The sequence below is a fragment of the Lutjanus erythropterus genome, chromosome 1 (genome assembly GCF_056507025.1).
Source record: "Lutjanus erythropterus isolate fLutEry1 chromosome 1, fLutEry1.hap2, whole genome shotgun sequence".
In the NCBI taxonomy this organism is placed as follows: Eukaryota; Metazoa; Chordata; class Actinopteri; order Lutjaniformes; family Lutjanidae; genus Lutjanus; species Lutjanus erythropterus.
The window spans coordinates 25414320-25426666 of NC_139317.1; the positions used below are offsets into that span (position 1 = coordinate 25414320).

The 12347-nt window shown below is 40.6% G+C and overlaps 1 protein-coding gene across 1 annotated transcript; it reads right to left on the reverse strand.

The window, feature by feature from the left end:
* Positions 1-412: 412 nt before the first annotated feature.
* kif7 (kinesin family member 7) lies at positions 413-11808 on the reverse strand. The gene is made up of 19 exons (XM_084718222.1): positions 11452-11808; positions 11156-11353; positions 10634-11033; positions 10197-10544; positions 9836-10028; positions 9581-9739; positions 9191-9349; positions 8647-8777; positions 8415-8536; positions 7595-7750; positions 7290-7495; positions 6899-7096; positions 6005-6130; positions 5596-5772; positions 5286-5501; positions 3828-4034; positions 3507-3705; positions 3065-3217; positions 413-1156 (listed from the first exon to the last, which is right to left on the reverse strand). Exons 1-19 carry the CDS (start codon positions 11780-11782, stop codon positions 759-761), a joined length of 4077 nt encoding a protein of 1358 aa, XP_084574348.1. The 5' UTR covers positions 11783-11808; the 3' UTR covers positions 413-758.
* Positions 11809-12347: the final 539 nt, after the last annotated feature.

Here is a 12347-nt window from a genome sequence, read left to right on the forward strand (position 1 = left end):
AATGTGAGACTTACTTCTGTTTTTAAGCATTATGTTACAGAGGGCTTTGCTTTTTTTGTCGACTACCATGTTGGCTTTTAGTAGAAATTCAGGATGAGCAGATGCATGTTTTTGATGGTTAAGCTTGTAGAATGAATTTTTGGCTGCAGAACCAGCCCCACCCTCCCAATCACAGCTGCACTTAAACCCTCACCATGCCTGCACTAATGTGACATTTCACAGCAGCTTTCAGGCCTCATCTACATCAGCTGAGATAACATCCAAACTGACTATCGATTTAAAAATGATCACAGGCCAAACGGTAAAAATTATTTTCCTATTCTTGTGCACAACTTGTGGAAGAAATTAAGAGCTTTATATAAACATTTTCTGAAAAGCCTTGATTTGAATAGAGATGAAGACACAAGCCAGATGAGTGTGGAAGGCAAAAACATTTTAATATAAAATACTGTAGAAGGTAAAAGGACTACATGATTACAGAGCAAGAGAATCTCATTTTGTATTGATGCAAATGATTCACCTCTTAATGACTTTCATGGTTGGTAAGATCATATTCCTACCAATTACTGTATGAAATGGAAACATAAACGTAATCTTACTCAAAGTGCTTCATATAAAAATCAGTGGGTGTCCTTTTTCATTAAAAAACTTTATATACAAGTACAAAAATGTAAAAACTACAGACAGATAACAGACAAAATATTTCAGAAACCACAGAACAAAAATCTATGTGAATGGTTTGAAGTAACATTGATTTTTCAGACAGGATTCTTCCGTACATCAATGAATGCACTGTTTGAAGTCAGTGGTCCGACGTTGAGGCTGGAGCGGCGGGACTCTCTGCGAGATTTAACCACAGGCAGAGCCATCGGTGCTCCCCAGGAGGACCCCAGACCAGTTTGAACTACGCGGTTAACAGGAGCGTCCCCGGCCGCTCGGAGCCACAGCTCCTCCATGGCAGCAGGTTCCTCTGTGGGGAGAGAAGAACGTCTCCACGTGGACGGGAGAGGGGTGTTCACCAACTCTCGCATTTCCTCCCTGGACCTGGGAGGTTTGTCGGGCTGCACTGTCCCCCTGCCTCCTGGGCTATCCTCAGGGCAGCGGGCCAGCTTCTCCATGCTGCTAAAGGCTGCTGGTTTACCATCAGACGCCACAACTGAAAGACAACACACGTCAGGACAGTTAGAGCTGCCAGAAAACACTGAATTTTAACAGTGAGTCCCCCAGCAGCCATAAGTGCTACTACTCCAATACCTGAAGGAAAGAACAAATGATCAAAGAAATAAGATGTCAGGCCACATGCACTATAATTTGCACTACACATTCAGGCATATAAAGCAAAGAAAATAAAAGTCTATAACTGAATTGCCATGGTGGGTTGTAAGTACATTTACTCAAGTACCTGTACTGTATTTCCATTTTAAGCTTTATGCTTCTACTGAGCTACATTTCACACGCAAATATTGTACCTTCCACTCCACATCTGTCTGACAGCAATCATAGGAGTTGTACGAGTTAATTTTCATATTAAAATGTTAAAACAGAAGACTTACGAGTTTCTAAAATTACATTAAAATTAGCTCAACCTCAACCGGATGCAACATTAATAGTAACGTTACAGTAATAATAATCAGATAACACAGTATATGATCAAGGCTGTTCTGCTGACTAATGAGCACTTTTACTTTTGATATTTTAAAACGGCTACAAGGAATTTTCAAAATAGTCATAGTCATAGTGTTCCCCTGCCAAAAAGGCATTCTAGTCTTACACTTCTTACCTCTATTTATTACACCATCTATAATTATACAGATTGAAACCATACCATGTTTGCGATGTTATATTTACATGACAAGAAAACAATTCAGGCTCTTCACAATTCTCTTGACAATTTACTGTGTGACTGATATTCTGAAAAGATGCTGGAAAAGGAGAGGTTTAGATATAAATTTATGTCCAGGAATGAAAACTGGACCTACTTTATGTTCCTGAAAGACCATCACAACACATTAAAGGTATTAATGTGCTGTGGAGCTGCAATGATTAGTTGATTAATCAATTTGTTGACCGTCAGGAAATTACTCAAAACTATAAGTATGTAAGTACATATGATATATAATATATATGATATGATATGATATATATCATATATATCATATGATATATGATAAGTATATATGATAATCAAATAATCATTTTGAGTCAAATTTTCTGGATCCAGCTTATCAAATGTGAATATTTTATGTTTCCTTAGAATTTAACGTGTTTTCATATCTGTTAGTCTGAACTACAGTCCAAGTTTTTGTTATATGGTATACATCTAATCTGGTTACTTTTGGTTTCATATTGAATGCACGAAAGAATATATGTTCTGTCGTCATCACCTACGTGAGCTGTGTCTCCCTATACTTTCAACTGCCAGGTTGGTAGATGGGCATGTGTCTGACGTTTGGGTGTTGTCAATTCTGCAAGTAGTGCATTAAAGTGCATTTTAAATGAATGGACACATTAATGTCATTGTCGCTGCAATAATATTATTATGGCTTCACTAAAGTCATCAGACCAAATCAATTAAACAGTTGGTCTTCTCCTCTCCCCATGTGCTACTGTGGCACATTTTATTTTGTTGTTTTGTTTTTCCTTTTTCTGGTTCTGGTAAGAGCCACAACTTCCTGTAATTTGTCTTAGTCTGAATCATCCTTTTTTTTTATTGATTAATCACTCATAACATAATGGACAGATTTCTGGAAAGTGAAAATAACTATTAGTTGTAGACTTAATGTGCCATGGAAAAATCTCTTCAGCTCCCTTAGCAGCAGAGCAGAGCTGGTGACGGTACAGCACAGAAATACAGAGAAGAATGGAGGCACAGTAGACATGAATGATTAAACACGTTAACAAAACTCTGCAAAGTAGATTTGCCAGAGGATATATGGAGGGATAGTTGCACTTAAGTAATTTCAATAACATGGATACCTGAGGCCATCTTGCTGCAAGCTGTCAACACAATTATCATAATCATAAATATTAAAAGCTACACACTTTGATCTAATAATAAATTTACCTTTAGCATGCTCCTTTGGCTGGATGGCTGAACCACAGAGCTCCCTCAGTTTGTTGCTTAGTTCCAAATTTGCCGCCTTGTAGTGGTTCAGCTCCTTGCTGAGGTTATGGATCCATCCCTCATACTGCCGCTGCCTTCCTGCCAGACCCTCATCTGTTTGTTCCAAAGAGGACACACAAACATGAGGTAATGGATGATTATGGAGATAATCTAATAAAAAATAAAATGTAGAATATATCTAGCAAAAATGCTGCATTACCCTCAATTTCATCATACTTACATATATTCTACCTGTAAACAGTACAGTATATCCGGTGTAGGCGACGGGTGAGGAATTTATCATCTAAGCGGTGGTGCAAGCACATAAACACATGCAGGCAACCTTTTTTTTGTCAGAGATAATACTTTTATTATTTTTTTTAAAAGTCTATCTGATCTGTACCTCTACACTGTTGCAGTAAGAGCTGGATGCTCCTCTCATGTTCCTTCTGCTGTTGCGTGAGCCGGCGGTCTGTGTCAAGCTGTGTGCGATCGAGGGCGTTTTCCAACCACTGCACCAGCCTCTGCTGTTCATCCAGCTGCATCTCCAGCTCAGCCAGGGCAAGTTGTAGCTTACGCTCCTCCTCACGCAGAGACACCACCTGCAGGAAATATGCATACAAATTATTCTTAACATATTGGTGAGTTCAGACATTAAGAGTCACAAGCTAATTTTTGCAATGCGGAAGTATGTGAAAACACTATTCAAAAATGCTGAGCAGACCTTGTCAAAGTACTTGCACAGCAGAGCTCTGGTCTCAGAGGCAGACAGGTAACTGAGTTTGGCCATAAGGTTCATCTCCCACTGGGAGAGCATACTAGCAGAAGCCCTCAGCTGTCTCTGCCTCTGAGTGATGGCCTCATTCTTGTACTCAATGGCTGCATCCAAAGCCTCGATTGCCTCATCAAACTGGAATAGTGTTCGCTCCTCCTAAACGTCAGAGACAACATGAGAAAGTGAGCACGGACATTCAATTACAAACAGGTAATATTAAGCTGCCTTAACATAGTGAAACTTTCACACAACTTGTTGCAGGTTGTAATTGCATTAAAGCATAATTTCCATACAATGTAACAGTTACATGGAAACATGCAACAGGATTTAATAGTTTACTTCACTAAAATTAGCTGGCTATGGCTAATTTTTATTTGTCTTATTGTCTTCTCGCTAGACTTTTTTTCTTTTTCTTCGTGGATACTGTCCATTTGAATGTGTTGTGTGCTTTTTCTTCTAGAAATGTCATTTCATAATGGCTGCCCTGGAGAACAGAATAATGGGAAGAGAACTATTGGTGCATTAATGCTTGTTGATATGCTGGGAGAAAAAAACACGATCTCCTGACTACTCAAGAGAGAGGGATCTTTTCACTCTCTATTCAATGAGCTTGATCCAATCCAATGAGCCTGCAGAGAGTGCATCCTGTTTGATTCAAAGAAATTAAATAAATAACTCTTTGCTGCCATCTTCTGACATCAGTATGAAATTGCAGTTTGATATGATTGTATTTTATCAAACAGCTCTGATTCTTATCAAAACTTTGTTATTGTATAGCTATAACTACGAAATGTAAACAAACTTTACCTCGTTCATGTTTATGTGTTGACTGTATTTCCAGCCTCACATAAAGTCTATGAGGATAGTTTCCATCTGAAGCACCCAAAAGACCATTTTCTGTTTGAGTATTTTGTTCATTATGGTAATAAAAAAACACTGTTGAGTTGAAATCAATCAGTTAAAATCAGTTGGAATGTTACTGCATCATAGTTCGATGTCATCATCTAATACGTTACTAGCATTCTGATTGGCTGTTAGGTGAAACTACTTTCACAAAGTTAAGATCTTTGCAACTGTTGCGGCTGAGTTTCAAACAAGTTTCAAATGTGTTACTGAGTGTTTTTACACAATGCAACTCAACTGCTGCTTCACCTAAATGAACCAACTGAAGTTGCATGAAAGTTTCAACATGTTAAGTCACTGATGACTAGTTACATGCTTTCTATCTTTGCCATGTGAGTACTTAATGTGTCTTTGCAGAAGAGCAATATGTTTCTTATTCTGAAATAACCGGATAGTTCTCTGCCCTGTGATTAAAAATATGTGTGATGAAGACACAAAAACAACCTATCCCATGGTTCAGAAGTCACTAAGTCTTGAGTCTTGAACTGTAGAGTAAAATCTGACCTCGGGTGAGAGCAGGTTACCCTGCCGCAGCTTATCGTCCAGCTCCACTCGTTGTTTGAGCAGCGAGTCTTTCTCTTGACGCAGGTTGGAGATCTCTTGGCGAATCTGTTGTGAGTCTTGAGCACTGCTGCTGCGAAGAAGACCATTCCTCTCACTCAACTCTCGCTCAAGTGTCTCAATGCGTCCCGTCAGCGTCACCAGGTCTTTACTCAGAGCCTGCAGGAAGACAAAGAAAAAAGTTTTTAGCATTTGCAAGTTTCCTGGGAGACTGAAGTGGAGACTGAAGTGACGTGTGTGTGGTTGTTAATACCTGACTAGAGCGGAGCCTCTTGGTCTCCAAGCCACTGCGTTCCTGCAGCAGAGCTTCTTTCTTGGCCAGGATTTCCTCTCTTTTAGTGAGCTCTCCTTCCAGGTCTTCCAGCCCTCTCCTCTGTTCCAGTACCCGCTCCATTTCTTCATCCAGCCAGCGTTTTTGTTCTTCAATCTTCTGCTCACAGCAAGTCAAACAGACACAAACTCACACATCATGCAGAAATAGACAGGTACACAAAAAGGAGGCTACAGGGGAAGGACAAAAGTGAAATTCAACACCTATTAAACAAAATCTGAATATTAAAAATAGATGCTCCATTTTAGAGCAAATCATCATGTAACTACTTTTCTTCTGGGGTTTACAGACAGTTTGTTTTCTATGAATTCAAAGTTAGTTACTGTCCCACCTGTTGCTCTTCCAGCGAGATGACAGAGCCGTTACTACCACTGCGTCTCTGCCTCTGGAATGCAGCGATCTCCTCAGTCTTTATTCTCAGGATCTTTTGCTGCTGCTCATTCTTTATCTCAAGTTCCTACAGAAAGGATTTGAGACAGGAAGATAATAGTCAAATATAAATCTAATATAGAACAAAAGTATGTCTGTCTCAAAGAAATGCAGCACACTGTTACTATTCAGTGACTTAAAACCGTTGCCAGATATTTGGATTTCTGATGGGTAGGGGTAACATCTTCCTTAATCAACTGTAGTGGGTTTGAAGCACAAATTGTTGCTTAATCCAAAATAAAGACAGATTTTTTTTCTTGTTCTTTTTTTACACACATGAAAAAATAAACATGTCAATTGTGATAAACTGAGGCTAGCTTGGTTCTAAATTCACTCATTCAGATTTAGAAGCAATAACAAGAACCAGAAACGTATAGTTTGGCAAACCTCAGCTATAATTTTAGTGTTACAGCAGTCAGATGTGTAGAACCTTTGTAATGTTTCCCTACAACTTTATATACACAGTTTAAGTTTAATGAAATATTTGGGACAAGTTAAGTGACAGAACTTCATAAATTAACTTTGGTTTCAGCTAAAAGAAAACCTCAATATGCATAGAAAGGCAAGTGTTACATGTGTGGCTACAAACTTTCTACTAAATTTCAGGCTGCAGGTCTGTAAGAAGACAAAAGTTAAGATGACTCCTAGGTGCATCCATTTAAAACATTGACTTAGATTGGTTTTACAACATTTCTTGCTCATGTTTTGTTTTTGACACATTTTCTGATGACAAATCTTAACTAATGTTTTCCTTTTTTTCCCCTCTTTTTCCCTCTGTTGTATTGGCCTAAAGTACCTTGACTCTGTGAGTTCTTCGTTGCATCTCCGTCTCCAGGCGTCGTTTCTGTTGACTTTCTTGGCGAAGCCGCCTCTGCAGCTCATCCTGCTGCTGCCTCATACTCTGAACACTTCGCTCCAGCTCTAACACACGACGTTCGCTCTGGGCAGGCAGGTTAGCGAGACGGGCAGTATCCCTCTGCCGCTGACTGAGAACCTAAAAAGAAAAACACATTTTGCTTTTTCAAATTTACAGGTCCAAGAGATCTTTCGGAGGAAACTGTTTAGAAATGTATTTAAAAGAAAGTGTTTTATGTCTTAGTTTGTTTTGTATCTTAGCTGCTTATCAGCGTTATTCAGTCTCTAGCTGTCTGCTGCTTATATGTTATATAGAGGTGTAAGAGTCAAACCTGGACTTTGCTCTGTGCAGCAGCTATCTTCCTGCGACATTCCTGTGCTCTGGTCTTGTCTGTTGCACTGATCTCTCTCTCTTGCCTCTCAAGATCCTGCAGCTGCCGTTGGGCCTCCTGCAGCTCCTGTCGAGCCTGCATGGCTTCACTCTCCAGAGCCGTGATCTTATGGCTGTACTGTCTGTTCAGGGCCTGAGCATCCTTACCTAAAAAAAAAAACAAATAAAACAAAACACAAATAATCGATACAAAAACGCAAACGGGAACCTCTATTTGGAAAAGATGCAAAGAATGAAAATGACTACCTGTTTTGACCAGCTCCTTGATGAGTTCTTCCTTCATGCGGATGGTGACAGACAGCTCCCTGATCTTCTGCTGCGCCTGAAGAAGTCCCCACTCAGAAACGCCTTCCAAACTTTTCAGACTTTCACGCACAGATGTCTCCCCTGTGCTGGAGTTGGCTACATAGAGATTTGGAGAGAACAGAAGAGGTCAGCAGGGTGGAAATAATGAGGAGGCGGACAGAGCATGTGTGATCATCCTCAAGCACTAACACAGATCAGTACTCCCTGTTTGAGTCCACTTGAGTGTGAAGTTAGAGTAATATGAACCATGGACCACGGAATAGAGACTAAAATCCAGGCAACAACAACGACATGCTCACTTTGCTAGAAGACTCCGAGCTATAGCAGATCATTGCTATGTGTGGTGAGATGCAACTGAAAGTTTTTAGACGGTGAAACAAACCAACTTTTCCACAAACACATGGTGCAACACAGGAGAGTACACATGTGGGATCTAAAAGGATGTGAAGTGCACAGGGGGAAGGAAAAAAATCACAGCCTTTGGTTGTATATCACTTTTTCCTGTGTAACTGGATCTGTGAATGTTTTGCAATAAATCACAAACTGGATTTGTGCAAATTAATATTTGCAAATATGTAGAAAGAAAGGTAGTTCTAGAAAGATTTTATGAAATGTGTAAACAACATTTGTGCCTAAAAGCTTTCAACAGTGAGGTCAACACAAACAATCCAGTTATTCCCTCTATTTTGACATGGCTTGCCAGTCAATACTCCTAAATCTATTTCAAACATATAAAGGCATCTAAAGTTATTAGACTTACATGCTTTTCTGGCTAAACAGGGGTGCTGCTCTGGCTCATGCAGCTGAGATATGGGTGCTCTACCACCAGCTGCTAGTCCTCCTGACAACATGTCCCTCTTGGTCCAGGTCAGGTTCACCTGCCTGTCAAACGTACAATGACATTAACACGTTCTGTAATGTATACATTATTTACCTGTTAAGCACTGCATTTAAACAGCATTCGGCTGATGATGTATATAAATACAGCATACCTGCGTCTCTCTCGGTTGAGGTCCTCTTCTGTGTCCTGCATTTCTACTCCTCCTAGGATCTCCTGCTCCTCACTGAGGCTACCATCCTGATCACCACAAGGCCCATTAACAAGGTATCCCACCGGACTGACCTGTAAACAAAAACATAAACCCACAGATCAACAAACAAGCAGGCTACAACATATGCTGGTAAAATGTATAAAAGAGAATTATAATACAGTAATAATGGTAAAAACATACATTAAATTAACTTTCTTTGTGTATCTTGAAATGATTTTCTAGTTCTTTGTTAATGTGTGGCATTTTTTAATAAGATGAGACTATTTTGCAGGGTTAGTATAAGCTCACCCCATTAGAGAATGGATCAATCTGCATTTATATAGTGCTTTTCTAGTCTTCCCACCTCTCAAGGCACTTTACAGTACTTGTCACATGCATACACTAACGCAGACTTGCACAGCATTCACCTCGATATCTTACCACTTGTTGAATTTTAAATCTACACAACACTACATGCTGATAGGTGAGCTCTGCTGGCTGTTACCTGTCTGTATGTGCTTCCATTCTGACTGTGTTGTATGGAGCCCATAGGGGCCGTGTGTGGCCGTGACCTCAAGTTAAGGCCCAGGCCCATCAGTCCCGAAGTAGAGAGGTGACACTGCAGCTCTGTGATCAAGTCCTGCTGCTCCTGAAGCTTATCACTCTAAGACAGGAAAAAAAACAATCAAATCAGTAACATATCATGTAAGGCAATGAAAATGTTTAAAATCAGTGCAATATGATGTTGTCAAGGCTTGAGGTGGGGGATTGTCACCCTGCTCCCAAATTGGTTAATACTGATGTGACCATGCAAATTTAATATCAATGACTGTGACTAAACTACGACACATTGCAGTAATGGAAAAAACAATATTGGGATTCCACTGCATCTCACCTGCTGCTTGTATTGCTCCATAGCATCTTCCAGAGCTGCTAAAAAGTCTGTGTTCTCTCTCTCCAACCGTTGGATCTCTGCTTGAAGCTGGACAATACTCTCCTCTTTCTCTTCATCTTTTTCATTTTCATGCTCATGGCTCCACCTCTCCTCCGGATCCTGAGTAATATTTTTATAACACAACACATTTATACACATATCATTTTCTAAATTTCATAAAATTTTTGTTTACTTGGGAGTGTGAAAGAGACACACCTGGCTCCTTACAGAAGGCCTTCCTCTCCTTAATGCAACACTGTCCTCAGTGGAGCTGTTTTCGATACCGCTGTCTGGTCCTGAGGCAGTGGTCAGACCGCTCCGTTCCTCCTCCACTGAGCACAACCACTCCTTCACTCTCAGACTCTGTTCTGCAGTCAGAGCCCCTTCATTCTGCAGCTCCCGCAGCAGCCTGTGATATATTAGTAATATACGATGTTAAAAGGAAGAAATCTCTAAATGCTTTAAGGAAAATCAAAAGGAAAATTCTGCACTTTTCATATGGATGTCCAGTCAGTGGTGATGGTAAATGACATGACCAAACTTGAAACTTTAACTTGATCAGTGAATGTGCTTTAACCTGTAGGCAGTGTCTGTGCACGTTCTGTAGTGGGCGCTCTGGACTTGCAGCCTACTGATCTCTCCCTCTCCAAGTCGAGGTCTCCTGTTTGGATCAGCGTGGGAAATGATGCGGGTCTCTGAACGCTGGCGGTTTTCAAGGGCTCTGCGAAGGGCCTTAATTTGTTGCTCCAGCCCTTCCACCCGATCTGGCTCTCGCTTGCAGTTGACTGTCGCTCGGTTCTGAATATTTCTGGCCCTTGTGGCATAGTTAAGTGTGTTTAGACTCTCGTCAAAGTCTGAGGAAGACGGGCTGATGCAGGCAATCATCAGTGTTTTTGAATTTCCTCCTAAAGAGTCTTTTAGGATCCTAGGTGAGAAAAGGATTATATCAATTAAACCAAACTGATATTTTACACCAATTTCTGTTTGAATTATATGAACTTATTAAAAACGTACCTTGTGATTTTAGAATCTCTGTATGGTATGTGAGAGCCTTTCCTCTTAGGGTCCCCCAGTGCTCCGATTACATTTCCCAGGGCCAGAAGGCCGCTGTTAATCTGGATGCTCTCTTTCAGTCTCTCTCCGGTGTTCCCTGTCCTTAAGATGCGCTCGGACCCTGCTAGATCAACAAAGTGGAACTTGGAGGACAACATTTGTGGTGCAGAACTTGTAGCAGTCCCATAAAGGCGAGAACTTCCCCGACGCTGGTCCATATAAACGGTAAAAATGGTGTGTGACCGGCTGGAGTTCGGATTCATCTGGGTTGCTCCAGTGTGCCTGGCTGTGTTTCCTGACTCTAGTAAACTTAACACTTCGTCAAGACCCTCCACTTCACATTCCTTTACGCCACACAAAACTATGAAGACACAAAGACATTAAATGCAGATAAATAGGTACACAAATTAAAATGCTACGTAACAATTCATATCACAGCTCCAGAAAACCGATTAAAGACAAATTAGGCTGCCTGTTCCATACCAATGTTGCCTTTATCCTCTCGGATGTGGATGTCCTTGCTGGCTGTCTCCACCTCCAGTAAGTCCTTGAACTCCTCTTTGTAGACCTCCAGATAGGAAACTCGGACAGAGAAGTCTGTGAGGTCATTTTCATCTAGCAGCTTGAAGATGTCTGCAACAGCCCTGGGGATGATACCCTGCTCTTCATCTCTGAAGGAACCTACAAACACAGTTAAACCGTTCAGCCTGAGCTGAGTCTGGGTCATATCAAAGCATGAGAAACTGAGCTGACAATGAAAGAAAATATAAATAACTTACAAATATTAGCTTCTCCGATGGTATAAGTCTTGCCTGAGCCTGTTTGTCCATAAGCAAAGACTGTAGCATTGAACCCTTGGAAGAAGGCATCTATGAGTGGTTGGACGGACACAGAGTAAACCTCCTCTTGACAGCAGGTTTCTTCAAATAGGTAGTCACAAAGAAAGTGTCTGTCGTGGCCGAGCGTAACCCGACACAGCTCTGAGTCCACAGTGATGCAGCTCTCGTGGCAGTGTAGAAGCTCTTTAGGCAGCAGGGGACGCACTCGAACAGCTACCTGCACTGCAGAATAATCCCCTCTGCCTTGGCCACCAGGCACTTTTGGAGACATTTCTGCTACACTGCTGGAGCTCTTCTGCTGTTCTCTGCTAAGTATGAATCATCTTTGTGCCACTGAAGGGGACAGAAATCAGACCACGTTGTACAACCATTTCACTTTAGCCTACAGCAGCACAGGAGTATATTGATAACTGATATAGTGATACAGATAGTGATGAAGAAACAATTCTGAAAAGTCAATTGAGAAATAAATAGTTAAATTAAATAGGTGACAAATAAGGTACTTGATCACATTGATACAAAAAACAACAACATTCCCATCAAACAATAATGATTTGAAACCGTGCAACAGTGGACTGTGACAACCGGATAAGGATGATAATGATTAATCAACTACTTGGTCATTAAAATGTAATCAATAACATAAAACTGAATCAATCTGCTATCACATAAAGATCTGAAATATAGCACACATTAATTTTTATGAGCACACTGTGTGTTATCTGATAATTGACTACAACTGGAGAGAGATAGCTACCTCTGTATGAATGGTATGGTAAAATTTCTGTCTCACAGTGCATATATTTTCATATCATCTTGCCTTTAGCTACAATATA